This window comes from Vespa velutina, chromosome 9, assembly GCF_912470025.1.
Source record: "Vespa velutina chromosome 9, iVesVel2.1, whole genome shotgun sequence".
Classification (NCBI taxonomy): domain Eukaryota; kingdom Metazoa; phylum Arthropoda; class Insecta; order Hymenoptera; family Vespidae; genus Vespa; species Vespa velutina.
In genome coordinates this window covers 4,659,257-4,680,801 of record NC_062196.1, presented here as the reverse complement: position 1 = coordinate 4,680,801, position 21,545 = coordinate 4,659,257, and the positions used below count along the sequence as shown (strand labels likewise).

At 28.5% G+C, this 21,545-nt stretch overlaps 4 protein-coding genes across 19 annotated transcripts in view; 3 read left to right on the top strand and 1 right to left on the bottom strand.

Moving 5' to 3' along the window:
• Positions 1–1,265: 1,265 nt before the first annotated feature.
• On the top strand, positions 1,266–3,340 carry LOC124951550 (MICOS complex subunit Mic10-like). Of its 2 annotated transcripts, XM_047500097.1 has the most exons (4): positions 1,266–1,414; positions 1,502–1,685; positions 1,800–1,847; positions 1,971–3,340. In XM_047500097.1, exons 2-4 carry the CDS (start codon positions 1,610–1,612, stop codon positions 2,099–2,101), a joined length of 255 nt encoding a protein of 84 aa, XP_047356053.1. In that variant the 5' UTR covers positions 1,266–1,414; positions 1,502–1,609; the 3' UTR covers positions 2,102–3,340. The 2 variants fall into 2 exon arrangements, with proteins under 2 accessions (XP_047356053.1, XP_047356054.1); XM_047500098.1 differs by lacking the exon at positions 1,266–1,414 and having other exon boundaries at positions 1,421–1,685.
• Positions 3,341–4,390: 1,050 nt separating this feature from the next.
• On the bottom strand, positions 4,391–8,643 carry LOC124951548 (dnaJ homolog subfamily C member 16). Of its 3 annotated transcripts, none has more exons than XM_047500092.1 (12): positions 8,191–8,643; positions 7,997–8,063; positions 7,542–7,735; positions 7,156–7,436; positions 6,885–7,075; positions 6,348–6,682; positions 5,957–6,260; positions 5,665–5,813; positions 5,340–5,564; positions 4,995–5,208; positions 4,799–4,906; positions 4,391–4,698 (listed from the first exon to the last, which is right to left on the bottom strand). In XM_047500092.1, the coding sequence occupies exons 1-12, from the start codon at positions 8,442–8,444 to the stop codon at positions 4,570–4,572; spliced, it is 2,451 nt and encodes an 816-aa protein (XP_047356048.1). In that variant the 5' UTR covers positions 8,445–8,643; the 3' UTR covers positions 4,391–4,569. The 3 variants fall into 3 exon arrangements, with proteins under 3 accessions (XP_047356048.1, XP_047356049.1, XP_047356050.1); XM_047500093.1 differs by having other exon boundaries at positions 8,217–8,382; XM_047500094.1 differs by having other exon boundaries at positions 7,542–7,725; positions 8,191–8,265.
• A 304-nt stretch (positions 8,644–8,947) lies between these two features.
• Positions 8,948–16,698, top strand: LOC124951456 (protein Daple). Its single transcript, XM_047499856.1, has 24 exons — positions 8,948–9,164; positions 9,276–9,487; positions 9,671–9,759; positions 9,842–10,151; positions 10,227–10,340; positions 10,421–10,608; positions 10,700–10,781; positions 10,856–11,034; positions 11,157–11,283; positions 11,563–11,689; positions 11,839–12,173; positions 12,282–12,563; positions 12,653–12,759; positions 12,879–13,067; positions 13,137–13,296; positions 13,400–13,582; positions 13,658–13,945; positions 14,077–14,277; positions 14,364–14,509; positions 14,601–14,693; positions 14,824–14,887; positions 14,967–15,075; positions 15,165–15,277; positions 15,334–16,698. The coding sequence occupies exons 2-24, from the start codon at positions 9,437–9,439 to the stop codon at positions 15,568–15,570; spliced, it is 3,774 nt and encodes a 1,257-aa protein (XP_047355812.1). The 5' UTR covers positions 8,948–9,164; positions 9,276–9,436; the 3' UTR covers positions 15,571–16,698.
• Positions 16,699–17,077: 379 nt separating this feature from the next.
• The window catches only part of LOC124951457 (NGFI-A-binding protein homolog), a 21,361-nt gene continuing 16,893 nt past the window's right edge, over positions 17,078–21,545 (top strand). For 3 of the 13 annotated variants that reach the window (XR_007101609.1, XR_007101610.1, XM_047499866.1), the window contains exon 1: positions 17,527–19,425. Coding sequence is in view for 11 of the 13 variants with exons in the window: in XM_047499866.1 (XP_047355822.1) it covers positions 19,071–19,425 (355 nt within the window). In the remaining 2 variants the exon portion in view is untranslated. Of the gene's footprint in view, positions 19,426–20,429; positions 20,683–21,545 lie in introns of all 13 variants that reach the window. The other 10 variants (XM_047499862.1, XM_047499858.1, XM_047499867.1 and 7 more) reach the window with 9 other exon arrangements.

Here is a 21,545-nt window from a genome sequence, read left to right as displayed (position 1 = left end):
TATCGATCGTAAAAATAGATTTTCCGTAAAGTAGATTTTCTTCGTTCCCGATTGATGATAAAATAGATTCTTATTTTGACCATCAGTCGGTAAAGTATTGGAATTTTATACTAAAATTATTTTAAGTTTTTCGTAACTTTCCATATTTTTTGTATTTTAAATGAATATACTATTATTTAAATATTAGCTTATTGTATTTCGTGTACATTAAAGATTATTTAAATAATTATAAAATTATCGAAAGTATTAATTTATTAGTTTTCACGTTTAGAAAGAAAAAGTTTCGATGTGTACTCGTTGGAATGCAAAAGAAAACAAGCTCGGTAATCGTTCAAGTTAATGAACAGCGCGTATATAAGTCGATATTACACGCGGACAACAATTTTGAGATAAAAATTTTTAAATATTAAAATTTAAAATTAAATTTATACTAAGTTTCTGACGCGTTAAAATCTTTGTGACATTAAATATGAATTTCTTTATTTTTGCCATAAAATTATCTCTCCAAAGAGTGACCGAATAAACATCTCTGTGCGATCATCGTGATTTATTTGTGTGTTGGAATGGTTCAGAAAATCTGAACATCAGTTATATACGTGCACAAATAAGCAGGTAATACTTCACGTTACAAACATATTCCGTTCAATGTAATATGAAAATCAGTAGTGGGACTATTTCTTCTTTTTTGTTTGCAAATTTCGAGAGGCGCCATATTACTAAACTTTTTCTTCGTGAAAAATGTTGAAAACAGTATTTAAGCTTATAATGACAACAGACGAAATTCTTGATCAATTTTGATGGACAAGATCTCACTTTAAAGACGAGAATTTCAATCTAGGACTTTGCGTTTACGAATTTTTGAAAAAGCTTTTTATTTGTACATGAACTATTTTCGAAAAGATGCCATTTTTTAACACGATTAAAAAAAAAAAGAAAAATAAAATGAAGCTTTTTCAAAAATTCGAAAAAGCGAGGTCTTAAATTAAACTTTAATCTTTAAAATGAGATTTTGTTGATAAAATGCGATTAAGATTACGTTTATTCTCATTATTAGCGTAAACCATTATAAAAGCAGGACTAATGAATAGCCTTAACGAACACTCTTTTAAAGAAGTATATTCTAGTATATGGTTTATTTTATTTTATTTTTTTTTCTTTCGTTAGATGCACTATTATTTTTACTACATACAACAATTTTTGTCTTGCACTAACTCGATTCTATTGAGTTTGTAGTTCATATTTTGTTCATATCTGTCGCTAAAGTCACATATGCGAAAAGTGGTGAATAGCCATAATCTTTAATATTATTCAACATTTACGTCTGAAATAAATTCGACAGTTCAACTAATAAGAATGCTTCATTTCTAAACGTTTTAATTTCAGTAAATGCCGTATATAATGGCGCTGCAATGAGGTATGATTTTATCTAGTTGCACGTTCACTAAATTGCCTTTAAAATAATAATTCTTGTGATAAAAGGATTTTGATTTCTATTTAACAGAAAATAGGATATGGAATTAAAGCCTTTGTAAGCAAGAATTAAGCCAACTTATTAATAAATATTAAACGAACTATATAATATAACCTCTGTCACTGTAAAAACGGAAAAATGGCTGCTACGTGGTCCAAAGATGATATTGGACGAAAATGGGATCGCTGCTTTGCAGACACCCTACTGAAATTAAGTAATAAATTGTTTACTATTATCTTTGTTTAATATGTATTTAAAAAAGAAAAATAGAAAAAAAAATTGCATTATTTATGGATTTTCATGATGATTATGTTATATCAATTTTTAGGTTGTGGAATAACCATTGGTGGAATAGTTTCTCTATTTTTTTTCAGAAGTAAGATATATTTATTTATTAATACTTGAATACTTATTATATAAATTTAACGATAGATTTAATATATATCATTATCCATATAAGTAAATTTACTTAATCTTTTTTTTTTATGTTTGTATATAGGAAGAATGTGGCCAGTAATAATTGGTGCTGGGTTTGGATTAGGTACGGCATATTCTGAATGTGAACGGGAAATTAATACATTTTCAAATCAATATAAACTTGAAAGTAAATGTGAAGGAAAGAAAAAGTAGTGCATAGAAAATGTTTTAGTGATCTAAAACATTCATTTCATTACTTATATACCCTAGTACATTTGTAAAGTAGCTACATCTATAATTCATTTAAATCTAACATTGTATAGAATAAAATTCAATTGTACTTTATCATTAATGATTTAAAATATTGTTTTTCAATTATAATTTAACAAATTTTGTTAAAATATAAATATTTTTTTTTTCGTTGCATTGATCATAGAAAAAAGAAATTATTTAAATATCTAATATTTTCATTAATGAAATATTATATTAAATGATGGGTAATTATTTAGTAATATGAGACACCCATAATGAAAGATTATCGTAAAATCAAAAAATAGTAATACTATTAATCAAAGAACTATAGTAATAAATCATATTAAACATAATAATAAATTATAAAACTTCTATTGTAAAACTGCTTCATACTTTTCCTATTATATAACAAGCAATAGAGAAATAATATTACAGTTATAATCATGATATAATTTTTCTATTACAATTAAGGAAATATATTTATGAATGTTTAAAACTCTACGTTCTATCAATTCTATTGATAATTATTTTGATTATATAAGTACTGGGTAAATGACAAATAATAAGTTACAAAATTTAAGGTAACACAATGTTAATTATTTTTGTTAGTACAAGATCAGATGTATTAGTTTTCATATTAATTGATCTACATAATCGCCATTATTTTTATCATTTTTATAGTGCATGTAAATACGTTTCTTTCTTTCTTTTTTTTTTTTTTTTTTTTTTTTTAATTAAATAAATCTTATACTTTTATAAGAATTGATCAATATTTACTACGAATTAGTATATTAAAACAATTCACTTTACAAGAATTTTAACAGAAATTGCATAAATATATTAGTAATTAATAATTAAATTATTAGTTCTTTCCCCTCATAGGTATATATATATATATAGTATCTCTTTAGTTAGAATTATTTTTGTTTGGACAATGGTGCGTGTTAATACAGTACAATAAAAAATGCTGTTTACAACTCACTTTCTAAACAAAAATAAATAATAAATACATGTATTAGACTAAAACAAGAAAGAATTAACTAAAAATTTGTAAATTTTGATCAATGTTTCAAACAGTTTAAAATAAACTAAAGTGCAACTAGTCATAACGTGGATACTTCTATGAGAAATTTATAAATACATCTTATTTTAATTTGTAAATATTTCATTGAATTTCTATTAAAGACATAAATAAGTCTATTACTTTTAAGTATTCCGTCTCAGTATAAAATTTCATGGAAATTATTACATATAATTTTATTTTATGATTTTGTTGTATAAAAAGGATATGAATATTAAAAGTTATCAAAGAAGCCAATTGTACTTAAAGTTTGCATATTTTCGTTGGCATTTTTTTTGTGTAGCAAGATAAAAGGAAAAAAATATTTTATGAAATAATTAGGATTTATAAATAAAGCAGTACTCATTGTTTAAATTATTAATATCCAAATGTAATAGGTAAAATATTTAAAAAAACATCTATCAGTGGTATCATAATATAATAGATACTCAGCTTAGATAGTAACAATGATATGTAAAAGGACGCATTTAATTTACTTATTATTCATTTCAACTAAAATTATTTTAAAAAAGCCCAAAAAAAAAGAAATGGAATGAATTTTGTTTTCAATATATATTATCAAGCTATATGGGAAATGTGCCTTGGATATATAACATTATTATTATTATTATTATTATTATTATTATTATCATTATTATTATTATTATTATTATTATTAATATTATTATTATTATTATTATTATTATTATTATTATTATTATTATTATTATTATTATTATTATTATTGTAGAGTAAGAAATTGGCAATATTAGAAATAGAAATTATATAACATATATATAAAAATTTGATGGACAAGCTATACAATATATAATCTAATAATTCATATAAGACAAAGAATGACTTTTTTTAATATAATGGTTATTCTATGTACTTGCATCACAAATTTTCATTAAATAGACAGAATCTTACATTTATATTGCACGATATAAATACTGTTACGTTTTAAATGACATTGACTAGAAATACATTGTACAGATTATCAAGAAATACTAGAATAACCCAAATGAAAATATATAAAGTACATTAAATTGAATAAAGTGCTAATGGTGATTACTGATTATATTTTAACTTTCATAATAAGTATTTTCTTTTCTTTTCTCTTTTCATTTTTTTTTCTTTTTTTTTTTTTAACAACTCGTAAAGGAGATTCTAAAAATTCTAAATTTCTGTAACTAGTTATTTAATTTAATATGGAGTTAATGCATGTGTATCTTTATACAGGATTTGATCTGTATACACTGATTTAACATTGATCACAGACCTTGCAATGGCATTCAACTTTTTTTGACTAGGTAAACTTTGTTATATTAAGGACATATTCGGATATAAAACGCGTTTTAGCCTTCATTTACTTGGCAGTGAATTCAGGCCAATAATTTATATAATAACGATGTGTTAAACCTTCAAATAATCTATCAAGCCACATAGGTAATCCATCCAGAAGATTTTCATGATATAAAACAGTATCTCCACTTGCCTGTATAGAAATATATCAATCAAAAATATTTATCTAATTTACTAACTTTTTTAAAGCTTTTATATAACAAGATATATAACCATAACATTAATTTGCTTACTTCATCTTGAGAAATATCAGATTCATTGGAACTATCAAAACCAATAAATGCACCTGCCTCTGCATCATCGGTTCGTTGACTAAGTTGTTTAGTTATTCTCTCCATACGCTATGTTTAATAAATATTATTATCATTATTATTATTAGACTTAATAATGAAAACATAACAAAAGAGAGAATTAAAAATAGACACAAACCTTTGAGCCTTTTCCTTTGATATTCTCTGGATGTTTAGCATGATACATACAGAAATATTTACGATGTCCATTTAAAGATAATACAGTTCCTACACAATTTCTTGCATTTATATTCAGTTCCTTTTGTTCTGGCAAAGTCAATGAAAGAAGTTTCTTATACCAATCAAGACCTTTTTCTAATGACATATGTCCGAACATAAGTGTTTTATTTTTTCTAAAAATAAAAAATAAGAATTTTGTCATATTTATGTATATAAACATAATATGAAGATTTTGATCTCACATTGATTACATTTTGGTTCATATTAAAATTAGATTAACAATAAATTATATTATTTTACATACCTATAAGGCCACACGGCTTTGTGAAAAGCTGGCAGTAATTTTAACCTACTTTGAGCATCTACTAGCAATATAATTGTTCGACAGCCTGGCTTCAAAAGGCGAATAAGTCCATTATATTTTTCAGCACGTAATTCATGTAATCGTAACTGTGGTTGTGACACATTAGAATTAATGTTTTCCTTGTGCTGTGCTTTCTCAGCTTGTACACTTGCTTCTTCTAATTTTCTGTATCCAAAATATCCATATATAATATTTCAATTTTGCACAAATTTATGAATAAATTGAGAAATATCAAAATAATATCTTAAGAATGTATTATACATACACTAGGTATGACATTCCATAACCTGCCGCACCAATCAATACCAAAGTTGCTAATACTGATATTAAAGGTAAAATTTGTTCTTTTGTAAAGCTGTCTGATATATAATCAACAGCTAATAATGCTCTTCCTATAAGTCTATCTACAGTTCCCTGAAAAAAAAAAAAAAAAAAAAAATAAATAAAAGAAAAAAAAAAAAAAAAAAAACAAAATTACTTTTTTTTTCACTTTTCTCCTTTTCTTTTTTAGTATATATTGTTTTCATTACAAATATGTAAATATCTGCAATATATACCTGTGCATGTTCATCTGCTAACTCTCCTACTATAGCTGCGTATGGAAGAGCTTCAGAAGCACATAACAACCTTTGTATAGTTTGCTCTAAAGTATGACGTGTTTCATTCCATTGACTTTCATCTTGAGCTGCTTCAAACCATCCCTTAGATAACCATTCATATTTTAAATGATTTGCATCTCTCCTCCATATAATAACAATATGCATTAATGGTTCTAATGGACTGCCTTCACCGGCCGATAAAGCAGAAACAAATTCTGGTTGTGTATCTTTAAATACGTATGTATACCTAACTCGTTCAGTACTGTAAATGACGATCTTATAATGATTCAATAGGGACGTTGATATTTTGATAATAGTTATTTTAATAATTACAAGAATTGTAATTTACCTATAAGACGATTCAAGTGCTGCTTCTCTAAATTTGTGCCTAGCTAAATCATGAACTGCACTATTTTGTTGGGATATTAAAACTGCACATAATCGTTTTCGTGGTCTGAGCCATTCTGGAGGACAAACTGAATCCAACACTGCTTGATTTGACAATCTTGGTAAAACAAGGAACTTATTACTTGCTATTACATTATGCATTGTTTCTGTGGGTATATCTTTCATACTAACAGATGCCATAGGTTTCTCAAAATTTTCATTAAAAAGTAACAAAGTATCTAAGTCACCAGAAATTTTATACTTCGACGTGATCGCCTCTGTTTCTAATTTTCCAATCTGTAATAAAAAAAAACAAAACAAAAAAAAAAATGATTCAAAATTAAAATCACATATTTCTAAATGTGTGATTTTATAAATATGTGCTTTCTAAAAGTGTGAATTAAATATATGAATTCTAAAATCACTATATTTTTAAATATAGTATATATTTAAATAAATAATTTAATTCTACAATATATAATTTCATATAATATATTACCTGTACAAAGCCAAAAGCTACACGTGTTTTATAATAAAATGCCATGAGCAAATAACGCAAACGTGCGGAATCTCTCTTCTCAAATACTAATGCACGTATTCTGTTATCTGCCCAACCGGATAAAAAAGCATCTATATTGTTAGTATTCACAGTTTGTATTAACTTGTATGGAAACTTATTTCGTAAAAACTCTGTGAAAAAGGAAAAAGAAATTATATATATACATATAATAACCAATCATTCTTTTAACAATAGTATATCGTATACTTACCAACAACTTTCTGAACGCTAAATAACGATTCTTTGTAAACACTAGTACGTCCATCCATCGTAATAACAAGACAAGGAAGAGTATGCATACCAAGTCGTCTAGCCAAAGATGATTCTTTTTCAGCATGAGCTGTAGCTAAACCAACTCCTAATGGTTCTAATTCATCGATTAAACGTCGCCACGTAGGTTCAACTTGTAAACATGCAAAACACCAATCTGAATAAAATAAAATTAAATATGGTGTCCGAAAAGTCTTTGGTACTATAACATTTTCAAAAGATCTGAAATATATATATAAATATATATATATATATATATATGATTACATAAAAATAATATTATTTTCTTCTAATTAATATAATTTGTAAAATATAATTATAATATACCTGTAAGTAATGCTCATTTTATGAAACAATGCAATATCACGATTTTGATAATGAAATTTAAAATTTCCACTGAATAATTCTTCCAATGGATCTAACATATTTACATGACTGCTTTCTCTCCTCTGTCTAGGAAAGCCTTCCTCAGTTATCCCATGATTATCGAATTTTCTCCTTCTTTCAGGATCTGTAAGAAGCTAAATAAAGTAACATTGTGATAAAAGACTTAATATTTCAGAACTTGTAGATAATGATTATAATAAATGTAATTATATAGAACGCCATATTAAAAATTTCATAGAAAAGAAAATATTTCCTTTTAAAAAGTTTCAAAAACTAAATAGCATTCAATTCATTTAAAATTAATTGAATTATTTAATTAAATTATTTCAATATATTCGATCAATTTTATTACAAATAAGTTCTCAAAATAATGTCATAAATGTGATGCAACCTACCTCATAAGCTTTTGTTATTTCCACAAATTTATTTTCAGCAGCTGGATGATCAGTTTTGTCTGGATGCCTAAACAAAGTTTTACATCTAATTTTAACAATAAATTTTCATTATAATAATAAACAATTTAGATAGTAACAATCATTTAAATTTTTTCTATAATAATAACATTATTACATAAAAATAATGATTTTACCATTCTTTAACAAGATTTTTATATGCCTTTCGAATATCTCGTAAAGTTGCATGCCTTGGAATGCCTAATATTTCATAAGGATTTCCCAAATGTTCCGCACCAACGGTAAAAGGTAACAGTTCACAGACCGCAAAAAGAGTTACCAAAACAATAGAGAATTTCATTAATGGTAATATGCCTCCCACACCTTTTACAGCATAATTCGGCCGTTTATTTATTGATACGAAGGTCATCAAAATATCAATCAATAACATTATGTGTAACGCAATTGCGTATGTGTATAATATGTTCGTCTATGACAATCACTTTATCGTTGAATCGATTTTAGATAAAATTATCACTGCTTTCCTTAAAGAAGTAATCGTACATTTTTGTTGAAACTAGTAATTTATTTCACAAATAAAATGCTGATATCAAAATTACACAATACAGTCATAGAACGACCATATTGACAAATCTTTAAAGGTAATTGCGCATAGAAAGGTTAAGAAGCCAATGGGTCGATGTAATTGGTAGAAATATTCCCAATGGAAATCGTAGTGCGATTACAATTGGTCGATTATATTAAAATTCTAACCAATCCATTTCGTGCGTTACAATATGGATACTTTTCATTTGTTAACAAGTTTTTTGTTGATTTTTCTTTTTTAACAAATTGTTGGAAATCGATCAAAAGTTGACCCAAGCTGTCAATTCATAAAAATACAAACTAAAATATGAAGTATATATTTAGCGTTAAGGTTTGATTAAAATAATTCATATTTTTAATTTTATAACTAGATGCAATTGCATGCATGTAATAAATAACACTATACCGTAAGGGGGTATATTAAAGTATCCCCTAGTACGAGCCATTCTTGAATCAGTCATGTACATTCTGTCATAGGAGATGCAATTTTATATGAAGAAATTTACTCAAAGAATATTGGGACGATCTTTGAAATACACATGGGAAGACTAATGAATAATTAAAGGTTGTATTGTAAAGTATAAAAACACAATTATTTTTTAATTGTATGACAATTATCTGTATAGTACAATAATTTATCGTACATATTCGATTGTAATAAATGATTATTTTAAAGAAAACAATGAAAGTAAATGAAGGTAAAAATTTTTTTTACTGAGAACAGCACGTATATGCTACTACATATGACATAAATATTTAAATATTTGTGGTGCTTTTCTCTCAAAATCAACTGTGATTATTTTGTAAATAATTTTAATATTACAAGACAATTATAAAATGGCATCTTCTGCAATTGATGATTTATTATCCGGTCCATTAGTAACATGGGTGAGTATGTTTACAAGATAATTTGATATTTGATAAAAAAAACAAAAAAAAAAAAAAAAAAAAAAAAAGAAAAGAAAAGAAAGAAAGAAAAAAAAAACAGTATATTTGTTTGCTTTGAATTATTATCTTTATTTCATAATTTTGAATATGCATTTAATTAATTTAAGATACTTTTTTCAATAGTTTGCTAGCTGTCTTGAAGATCCTGATGTATTATCTACATACGAAGATTTAGTAGATGGTATTCTATTGCATAATGTTTTCTTACAAATGTAAGTTATTTTATTTTATAAAAAATTTTTAATTCAATTATATACTAAAAAATATATATAAACATAGGATAAATTATTACAGTGATCCAGAACCTTTGCACGATGAAGTAATTCCTCCTAGTGGAAATCCAGTTATTCGTGCAAAAAATCTGCAGATTATAGTAGGAAATATGAAACAGTTTTATGAAGAAGAATTGGGTCATGTATTGTTAAGATTACCTGATACAATAAATTTAGGTAAAGAGCCAGAGTTGCATATTGTCGATATGAAGTTGCTTTTATTATTACTTCTCGGATGTGCAGTACAATGTCCCAATAAAGAAAAATTTATAACAAAAATTAAAGCTCTTAATGTTGATACTCAACTTGCTATAGTTGAATGTATAAAACAGGTATATATTATTACAAATTTAATTTGCTTGCTTTATAATAATTAATAATTCATTTCTAATTAATAATTTCTTTAGGTTACAGACAATCAAGATATAGTAGTTACTCAAGATGCTATGGAAAATGTTAATATGGGTTGTCTCTTTATGCAAATAAAAACAATTGTTCAAGAATTAAATTTATACAAAGAGGTATTTCTTAGTGTATTGATTAAAGCAAAATTTTTTTTTTAATATATCATAAAAATATATTATTTTTTGGATATTAACAGAAATGGGGTAATGTCGCTGCAAATGAAATCTCTGAAAGAAATGATTCATCTATTAGCGCAGAGGCTGAAGAAATAAATAAAGTACAACAATCCAATCCAGTTACAAAATCTGAAAGAGAAGATAGTCATCATTATGCCGTCGAATTAGCCGATTGGAAGTCAAAAGTTCGAAAACAAAGACAAGAGTTGTATGTAGAAATTTTGGTTAATATTTCATAAATATTAACACATTTGTATAATGTTTACTTTACAACTTAGTAAACTACGTTTACTTTTCAGGGAAGAAAAGACAGAAGCTTTGCTTGAATGTAAAGAAGAGCTTGAACACAATAAAGCTTTATTGGTTAAGCTCAAGCAAGAGGTAAAAAATATATCTTTAAGATGTTCTTTAAACGAATAATGAAATATATATTTTTTGCAATTTTATTATTTTAGAATCAGGAATTAATGCATGAAGCACGAACAGCAAAGTCATACAGGGATGAATTAGATGCAGTAATTGAAAGGGCAGAACGTGCTGATCGTTTAGAAATAGAAGTAACACGTTACAGAGAAAAATTGACGGATATTGAATTTTATAAGACACGCATTGAAGAATTACGTGAAGATAATAGGTAATTTTTTTCAACTATATTTCTTACTAAAATAATCAATTATATTGCAATGTTCATTAAAATGGAAATAATTTTATTGAATTACATATTACTCTATTTTTTATTGTACATTCTAATTAAAGAGTCTTGATGGAGACACGAGAAATGCTTGAGGAGCAATTAAGTTCATCAAGAAGAAGAGCAGATAAAGTTTTGGAACTCGAATCTGAGATTATCAAATATAAACAATTACTCAATGATATGGCTTTGGTAAGAATATAAATATCATGGATTTTATTATTTTTTAGTTTGCATATATGAAATAATTTTTTTTTTAATTTTTTTTATTTTTCAATTTTTTTTTCCAATTTTTTTTTTAATTTAAAAAGATTTTTTTTTAATTTAATAAAATTAAAAAATTAAATGAAAAAAAGGTGTTTTCTTTTTTTTTTTTTTTTTTTTTTCTTTTTTTTTTTCTTTTTTTTTTTTTTTTCTTTTTTTTTTTTTTTTTTTTTTAATATTTATTAACATATTTGATAAATATTTCAGGAGAGAGCAGCAGATAAAGAAAAATATCAAGAATTGATAGAAGAAAATGCTCAGTTACATAGATTAACTAAAGCTGCAGCTAATGAAGCTGCATTAGCTGGATCTATTAGCGATTCAGAGGAGCCAGGTAAGATTTGCGTTGATTGTTTAAAAATCAAAATAAGCTGAGAGTAGATAATTAATTTCATCTTATATAGAAAATACATATATACTAATAATCCTGAATTAGAAAACTTGTGCAAGTGAAAATAATTGGTATATTATTTTTTATTTTAGCACATACCGATAATAGGTTATCAGATCAATTAACTAATAATGCACAAACACGAGCGCTAAAATTAGAATTGGAAAATCGACGATTAGTAACTTTAATTGATTCATTGAAGGAAAATTCATTTCATGAGAATTCATCTCGTGTTTTGGAATTAGAGAAGGAAAAGAAGAAGCTCACATTAAAAATTGAATCATTGAATGATAATAGCGAACGATTAACACAACAAAATTCAGATCTTGAATTAGTCTGTAAACAAGCTTTAGAGGAGAATAAAAAACTTCAGAATTCTCTTAAAAATCAACGAGCGTCGTTTGAAAAACAACAACAAGATCTTCAAGTATGTTTTATAAAGGATCCATATTTATTTATATAATAAATTAAAATTAAATATCTTTCTAGGTACAATAATATTTATATAATAAATTACAATTAAATATCTTTCTAGGTACAACATGGAAAGATGGTTGAGCTAGAGAAACAATGTGACGTTGTTGTGAAAGAAAAACAACGCGTACAATCGTTACTAGAGAGCGTACAAAGACGTGCAGATGATTTAGAACGCACATTAGAAATTACAAATCAAAAGGTAGAAGAACTTAAAGATATTGAACATAAAATGAATTATATAAAATCTACATGCACCGATTTAGAATCCAAAATTGCAGTATTAGAAAAAGAAAAGGATATCGCGCAAAGAGATACACATAGGTTCAAAGAGATAATTGAGGTAAAAGATAGAACAAAATTTAAAATCTTGTTTACTCTTTATATCTTATATCTTCTGGATAATACCGTATTATCGTATTTAATTTACAGGAAAAGGATGTGGCTTTGGACAAAGCAACAAATACGATTGAAGTATTAGAAAGAAAAGTTGTGCAACTTGAACAGGAAGTTCATAATTCTTTATCACAAATTTTAAGGTATCGTTGTTTATTTAATTAAAAAAAAAAAAAAAAAAAAAAAAAAAAAAAAAAAAAATATTTATTTACTTATTATTTAATAAATAAATATTCAATGAATTATTTACTTTTTATTATAGATTACAAGAAGTTGAAAGATCTAGTAAAGAATTAGATTCAAGAGCTGCAATCGACAGAGAAACATTAGAAACATTACAATCAAATTTAGTTGCAGAAAAGTTAAACACGCAACAATTGTATACAGTTTTAGAAAAACTTGGTCTTAGTGATAATATGTTATCTCTTTCTTTGGACAATATATTAGAAAGGTACTTAGTAAAATATATTTTTATAATATTCATTATAAAAAATTAATTGATAATTAACTTTTCTTTTAGAATTGCACAAAATCCAGAGGTAATAAATCATATTAAAAAATCAATGAAATCAGAGTCTTCTCGTTATCGTTCAGTCATCGAATCAGAATCAACGAATACAAATGAAAACAGTCAATCTGATCTTAATAGTGCCTTACAAAAAACAATAGAATCATTGAAGGTACATTAATTATTTATATTTGTATCATTATACTGTAGTATAATTCGATTAATTTTTTACGAACTTAGGCATTTTTTCTCAATGATATCTTGTATTTTTTCAGAAAGAACAAGAACAATTGCAATCAAAACTAACTGCAACAGAAACTATGTCAGAAAATCTTTTATCTGACAATACAAAGCTTCAAGTGTATATAACTACTTTACAATCTCAAAGTACATCATTATCATCGCAGCACACGGCATTGCAACTTGCGAATTCACAGCTTGTTGCTGAAAAGGAAGAGGTAAGTGTACAATGATACAACTGTTATTCATTGATCTTTATTAAAATATAATTATATAATTTTATTTTACATTAGCTTCTGAAAGAACGTAGTGTGCAGCAACGCGCACATTCAGAATTACTTCACGATCAAGATACGTTACAATCTTTACACGAGCAATTAAACAATGAATATGAGAACCTATTACATGAGCGTGAAACTCTTAAATCTAGTTTGAGAGATGTTAAGAATGAAATGAGAATGTTACGTGAGTCGTGTGAAAGATTAGAATTGAAGAACAAGGCTCTTCTAACTGACAAAGAAACATTGATTAGCAATGCAAAGAGTTTAAATAATTTAAGAGGAGAACATTCCAAGTTAACGGTATGTTAATCAATTCATTATTGTTATCTTAAAAAAAAAAAAAAAATAAATAAATAAATACATTATATAAATAAAGTATTGACGTGTGAACACACGAATATATTATAAAGTGTATTATTTATTATTCATAGGACGACTTTAGGAACTTATATACTGCAACAGAAAAATTAAAAATAGAATATAGAAATTTACAAGAGGATTATAGAAAAAATAAAATAGAAACAAATAGATTGAGCTTGAAACAAACTGAAATGCAAGGTGAACTTAGTAGTAAAGATGAAAGATGTTCTAATTTAGAATTACAAATAAATAAGTTAAATCAAAGATGTGAGGTATGCCTTTGTAATCTTTATATTTGACGTATTTATATTTATTTATATAATTCGTTCATCGGTTCTAACTATTTTATTTATTTTAGATGTTATTGCATATGAATTCTGGTCTGGATAACGATAGACGTTCTTTAATGGAACATATAACTTTGCTTTTTAGTCAATATCACGAACTTTTGACGCATTCGCTTGAAGATAAAGAACATTATCATATGGAAGAGAAAATGTACACGTAAGTTAATCTGTTCGAATATTTAGTTCAATTTTATAACAATTAAAAAGATTTTTTATAATTTATTTTTATTTTCTTTCCTTTGATATAGGGATAAAGTTAATCATTTGTATAGGCAGAAAGAAAAATTGGAAGATAAGATTATGGAACATTATCGAAAATTAGAAAATTGTAGTACAAAAAAGTAAGTGATAAAAGTAATCGTAATTTTTTTTTCCCTTTTTTTTTTTTTTCTTTTTTCTTTTTTTAAATTATCATTCGAGTGCCATTTTAATGAACTTTGACTTTTTTTTTTTTTTTTTTTTTTTTTTTAGAAAAGGATTTACTCTTGGCCTTGTTCGTAAAGTTAAAAAAGCTGGTTCAGATCTTCTAAACAAGGTATTGTAAAGACGTAAAAGCATTAATACAAATTAATTATTTTACTATTCTCTCATAAATAATTCATTACGGAATACAGAAACGACGATCTTGGGCAGACGATACCAAGCAATCTGAAGGGAAAACTTATGAATCTGAATCTGGTGGAAATGACTCTGATGCAAGTATTGAAGATCATCGAGTAACAGGTGAAACTCTTTTCAATAGTACCTCCAAAAGGATTGAAACACGATTATGAAAAATATAAAATATATTTATAAAATTATATATTTCACAGGATCTATAAATAATAAAAGTTTAGGATCTGAAGCATTTTCACTTGGTCATCCAGGAACTAGAAGAACAGTTTATTATAACGATGATTCACCGCCTCCTTCTAATACTTTACCGGTAAGATGTTATATATAATTTAAGTATTAATATATAATGTAATCAGACATTAATAGGAGCAAGAGGATGATAGACGCACAGTTCAGTTAGATCAGAATTTAAGGACCGAATCGCAAACAGAAGCACGTCCATTTTTAATATACAACAAAGTATCCGCAGTTATAAACGAATCGAAAAATATTAATAGCGGAACGCCAAAAGATATGGTTCAAGACGAAGGCCTTACAGAAACTCCAACAGATAAGGATCCAAAAACAGGTTGTCCAATTTGGTACGAATATGGATGTGTATAAATAGCAAATCACGCTTGTAGCAATTTTATTCTCTGGACAAATTTTAATTAAATAAGTTAAATCAAGGTTAATTAACATATTTAGAAATATAATATAGTGAAGTATTATATGTACTAAAGATTAGATTATGTGATAGTATGTAATATGTGAATTTTAACGATTACATTTGTTTCTATGAATCGAAGTTGATAAGGATACGAATAAGAGTGCTTCCGAGTTCCTAAAATTTTTTAATTGGTTCAAGCAACTTATAGAGATACTCTATTAATTTAATGACGCTTTAATTCGCTATTAGTTTATTATTGCATTACTTCAATTTTTCCATATACAAAATACTTGTTTTTGTATTTTGAGAAGAAAATGCATTTTTTTTTTTTTTTTTTTTTTTTTTTTTTTTTTTTTATACCAATTAAGAATCGTATTTAGTATAAGATTCTACAATGAACTGGAAATATTTAAGACTAGATATGGAGTGCACGTTTTTTCATCATTTCGATGAATTGCAAATATATATAAATTTGGACGAATCATCTAAAATTTAGATATAATAGGTGCTGATATAAAATCTTTAAGCCTTCATAGATAAAAAAGAAAAAGAAAAAAAATACTGTTACTATCAAAATGAAGAGATATGGTAGAAATTTATATTCTTTCGCATTTCTAAATAATGTAAAAATCATTGTACAAACTTGGTGCAAACGAACACACAAGTATATTCGATCGCAATAACTATTATACTTGTTAACTTCCTGAAACTTAAATAGGAAATCGATTTTATCTTATTACAACATTTTTCTTTTTTATTTTATATAACGTCATGTTAAACAATATTTTTAAATCGATGCATTAAGATCAACGAAAGTTTAATAAAAATCTATTTAATTAATTCATTTACTCATATCACATTTTGTCGCATTTACTATAATATTTTTATCATTTACAAGAATATATTTATGTACTTATATATGATAAGTTTCTTTTTTAATATTAGCTTATCTCATCATTTACTTGCCATTAATGTGTTCTCTTTAATTATAAGTTTTTTATATCTTAAATTTATATACGCGCGCATAATACGATGTAATTTGTAACCGTGTGTTATATAGAAAATCAAATAAAAAAGAAAAGAACAATAAAATTGACGAATTCATTATATTGACCGACGTAATGCGACAAAGTAATAATAAAAAACGTTTAAAGTTTGGTACACATGGACAGTGATCGAGAATGCTGTAGATTATAGAACGCTAATATTTTTCTTTTATTTGGATCGTAGGGTCTAATTTGAAAACAAATTTTCTACCCTTCGTTGAAAGTCCTTTCGATAATGCTTTTCGTACATTATAAATTTACATATCTCGCGAAGATCTTAGGAAAATTTCTTAACCCCTCTGATTTTTTTTCGAGTATATCTTTTGTTTTTTTGTTGTTTTTTTTTTTGTTTTTTGTTTTTATTGCGGATCCGTTCGCAGTATCCGTCAGAAGATTTACGCGAAGTATCGTCGAATATATATTTCACGAATAACTGAAGTCTTTTAATAAATACGCTTTGTGAAACGTAAGGAAAGTAAAAAAAACATAAAAAAAAAAAAGGAAAGCAAAAAAGAAAAAAGAATCAAGAGAATCGAAGTATATACCGCGAAAATTTCAAATCTCATTTGAAAGTTAACTTAACCTCCTCAGTTCCTTGGCCATATCAAAGAAAACAATTTTAAAATCTTTCGAAAAATTTTCTTGAAACTAAAGAGAGTTCGTACGATAACCTATAAAAATGTAGGGCGGAGAAAGGGTGGCGAGGGAGGAGGATGGTGTAAGGATGGGGAGAAGGAGGAGGATTGTACGTTCCTTTGCGCACGAGGGTTGCATAAAACGGGAAAGAAAAATAGGAAGAGGGAAAGAAAGAGAGAGAGAGAGAGAGAGAGAGAGAGGAGAGAAAGAAGTTTTTAGAAAGACGCGGTCTCTCTCGGCCTTTCCACCACTTGTTCTCGATGAGGGGTGACGAGCGGTAGGGGTGGTTTTTTGCGGTTAGCAAGTTGAGGTGCGGGGAGGAGCGTAGATAGGATAGAGTAGTGGAGGATACAGATGGGGCTGCACTTTTCTGCGGCGTTGAAAATGGAAAGACGAGGGATGCGCTAGTCGTCGCAATAGCGATGTCAGTGCGACTGAGAGGGAAACAGAAAAATAGAAAGAAAGAAAGAAAGAAAGAAAGAAAGAGAGAAAGAAAGATAGAAAGAAGGAAAGAAAGAAAGAAAGAAAAAAAGAAAAAAAAGAGAGAGAGAGAGAGGAAGGCATAGTTCGGTAATTCACCGTACGTAGCGTAGTGGGGAGTAACAAAGGTATGTAGTGGGGGAAAGGTCGGACGTCGTTGGTGGGAGGCGGCGCAAGGAAGAAGGCACGGATTCGCCCGACGAAACGGCGGACGCACACGGACGACACCGTACGACGAACGCGCGCAATAATAACCTCCGCGCGCGCCATCCTTCGAAACGCTCGTAGTCGCGCGCCTCGCGCAGTCGGCATCGCACTTGCCTCGAGCGGAGCGTGTGTCTTCTCTTTCGCGTCATTTAGTTTGCCGGAACTAAGAAAACGCGACTGAGCACTTTTGTCATAACCGTTAACAACGAACGACTATACATACTCGCGAGTTTTGTTTTTTTTTTGCACGAAAATCTCAGCGATCTATATTCCTCTCTCTTTTATCTCTCTTTCTCTTTTCTTTCTTTCTCTTTCTGTCTATTTCTCTTTCTCTTTTTTGCTCTTTTTCTCTTTTCTTTTCTTTTTTCTCTCTCTCTCTCTCTCTCTCTATCTTTCTTTGTCACATTCTCATTCATTCCATCTATCTCTCTTAGAAGCCGGCCGGTTGGCCGGCAAGCAGGCGCATTCGGTGCTAACACGTGGTTCGCGCGCGCGCATGCACGCGACCTTTCGTTTTCGCGAGTACACACGATTTGCGCTAACGGTTTACCCTCTCTCTCTCTCTCTCTCTCTCTCTCTCTCTCTCTCTCTCTCTCTCTCTCTCTCTCTTTTTATTATATTCTTTTTCTTTCTATTTTCATTGGTAGAATAGAATAAGTAACGAGTAGCAGTGATTTAAGGCGTGTTAAAAATCAAAAAGTTTGAGTCCTCCTCCTCCTCCTCCTTTTCCGAGTAAATACTAAGAAGTTAAAAAGAAGAAAAGGGAAGAATATAAAAAAAGAAAAAAACAAATAATTAGAGAAACGTGTCGGAATAGATCTTATAGAATTATACAAGCGTGGACGAAGACCTTTTACAATTTTGTCTACGTCCTCGTCCTCGTCCTCGTCCTCGTCCTCGTCGTTGTCGTCGTCGTCGTCATCGTCATCGTCCTCATTCTCGTCGGCTGATTGGCTGGCAGGTGGGGGTGTCGTGACGTAGTAAGCAGGCAAATAGAGAAACGAAGAGAAAGGAGTAAAAGGAGGAGGAGGAGGAAGAGAAGGAGGTGGTGGAGGAGGAGGAGGAGGAGGAGGAGGAAGTGGAGGATGGAGGTTCGCGGCGCACCCGCGGAAGAAGCGGGCTCGGCGTCGCGCGGCATCGGGACGCCTTCACCGGTTCCACCTCCGTCATCGTCGTCGTCGTCGACGTCAGCCTCGGCGTCAACGTCGGCGTCAGCTTCAGCGTCAACTTCAGCAGCTTCAGCGTCGGTTTCCGTGACGGTGGCGCCCTTACCGGTTATAGCCGCGTCCACGCCGCCAACGAATTGTGCGGCGATGCCCGTCGCCGCGACGCACGGCGTCGCGAGTCCGCCGCAGCAGACGCCGCCCGGCGTCATCGCCGCGGCCATCGCCACCGCCGCGGCGGTTCCTAAGATCCTCAGCAGGAATGTCAACGGGACTCGTGAGTAGACACCGTTTCTTTTTTCTTTTCTCCGTTTTCTTCTTTTTCCGTTTTTCTTTGTCTTTTCTTTCTTTTTTCTTTTTTCTTTTTTTCTCGTCCTTTTTTTACTCCGCAACGGGCGAACGCGCGCGCGCGCGCACGCGCGCATGTGTCAAAAGCATCTCTTCCATTCTGACATATTAATACTTAGAAATATTTACTCTCTTTTTTGTCATTACTTTTTGTCTTTTCCTTTTTTCTTTTCTTTTTTCTGTTTTTCTTCTTTTTTTTTTTTTTTTTTTTTTTTTTTTTTTTTTTTTAACTTTAGAATAACCTAAAAGTTTTTCTTTTTCTTTTTTCTTCTTTGCTGATTTTCTTACTCATGGCACATATGAATGTAAAATGGAAAGTGAAAAAATTTGAACAAATGAAGATATGCCCCTTTTCATTAATTTCATTTGACAGAGATACAAATGAAATTATATTTGTGTATAGAACGACGTTATTTAAGAAAGAAACTTGATTATTATATTGGTTAGGTAGGAAATGTCTTTAATTCAAGAAGTATTAATCTAAAGATCACACGAATCTTCGACAATTAACAATCTTAATTGGAAATGGGAGGGAGGCTAATATTTTTATACAAGCGGTACATGAAAGAAAGAAAAAAAAAAAAAAAAAATAAAGAAAGAGAAAAAAGGAAGAAAAGAAGAAAAAAGAAAGAAAGAAAGAAAAAAAGAAAAAAGCATATCAATTTCCGAATCTTAACTAAATTTGATAAACGTTACGCGTTTCTTTCTCACCGATAAACGCACGTACCATAGAAAGAATTTATATAAACGCGTGCAAGTTATTGACAAACGTTCCACGATTATATCGGTTAACATTGTTTTTCTCGACGGTGTACGTTGATATGAAAAAAATTCGAACTCGAGAAAAAACATCGGCGACCATCCGGTCTCTTCGTCTCTCTCTCTCTCTCTCTCTCTCTCTCTCTCTCTCTCTTTTTCTCTCTTTCTTTCTAGTGGAAGTAGATGACTCACGGGGAGATAAAAAAAGTCGGTGCTCGTATAAGAAAAAGACGATTTTTCTTCCTCCTTCGACGAAACTATCGCGGAGGAAGCTCGCCTCCGCCGTCTCGGACTTTTTACAATGCGAACGACGAGAAGCGATCTTAGCGAGAGCGTTTCTTCATTGGGGGAAGAATTTTCAGCTAGTACCAGGACCATGCGATCCTCTCTTTTTATTTCAAATACATGCGTGTATGTGTGTATGTATGTATGTATATATATGTTGTATATATATATATATATGTTTATGTATTTGTGTATGTGCAGGAGATGTATATCTCTATAGGTATCCTACTATTTCTATCTACCTACTTATATACGTACACACATAAGGAAGAATTATCAAATGCGTTTGATCGGTCACCTAAATTGTTCCTAATCGATTTTATTCCGATATCTAAATATAAACGATATTTAATAATAAATATATATATATATATATATATATATTATGTAAATATATATAGATATATATATATATATACATATATAGTTATAAAAGTTTATAGGTTAGATCTTCCACTTTTTATATATTATCAATAATGAATTCATTCGTCCTCGATCGTCTAATGATAAGTATCCTAAACGAATCAAGCTGCAGCATCCAATATTAGCTCTCGTTAAAAAAAAAAAAAAAAAAAAAAAAAAAAAAAAAAAAAAGAAAAAAAGAAAAAATAAACAAGAAAAAAGGAAAAGAAAAAGAAAATAGAAGAAAAAGGATAGTCCGTTCTATTACTAGAAAACTAAAAATTTCTAAAACAATCTAAAAATTGGAATTACTTTCTTCTCTTCTGACACACTTACATTTAACTTGTACATGTTCGAGATAATAATAAATATATATATATATATATATATATATATATATATATTCGAGATAATAACATATATACATATTCAAGATAATAATATATATACATATATATGTATATATAGTGAAAATATATATATATATATATATAGTAGAAAATGATTTTCTTTACAAAAATCGAGTTTAAAGGAAGAAGAAAAGATAGAATTATGGAACAATCGGGACAATAATATCGTTCGTAAAAAGAAAAAGAAAGAGAA

What these genes read in the sequence shown, in the direction of transcription:
- LOC124951550 (XM_047500097.1), top strand. Translation starts at nt 1,610, where the DNA reads ATGGCTGCTACGTGGTCCAAAGATGATATTGGACGAAAATGGGATCGC. An exon ending in AGACACCCTACTGAAATTAA is followed by an intron (nt 1,686 to 1,799) that starts GTAATAAATTGT and finishes ATCAATTTTTAG; the next exon opens with GTTGTGGAATAACCATTGGT. An exon ending in TTCTCTATTTTTTTTCAGAA is followed by an intron (nt 1,848 to 1,970) that starts GTAAGATATATT and finishes GTTTGTATATAG; the next exon opens with GAAGAATGTGGCCAGTAATA.
- LOC124951548 (XM_047500092.1), bottom strand. Translation starts at nt 8,444, where the DNA reads ATGTTATTGATTGATATTTTGATGACCTTCGTATCAATAAATAAACGG. An exon ending in TAGCGTTCAGAAAGTTGTTG is followed by an intron (nt 7,076 to 7,155) that starts GTAAGTATACGA and finishes CCTTTTTCACAG; the next exon opens with AGTTTTTACGAAATAAGTTT. An exon ending in AAAGCCGTGTGGCCTTATAG is followed by an intron (nt 5,209 to 5,339) that starts GTATGTAAAATA and finishes TTTTATTTTTAG; the next exon opens with AAAAAATAAAACACTTATGT.
- LOC124951456 (XM_047499856.1), top strand. Translation starts at nt 9,437, where the DNA reads ATGGCATCTTCTGCAATTGATGATTTATTATCCGGTCCATTAGTAACA. An exon ending in GAATTACGTGAAGATAATAG is followed by an intron (nt 11,035 to 11,156) that starts GTAATTTTTTTC and finishes TTCTAATTAAAG; the next exon opens with AGTCTTGATGGAGACACGAG. An exon ending in ATGGAAGAGAAAATGTACAC is followed by an intron (nt 14,510 to 14,600) that starts GTAAGTTAATCT and finishes CCTTTGATATAG; the next exon opens with GGATAAAGTTAATCATTTGT.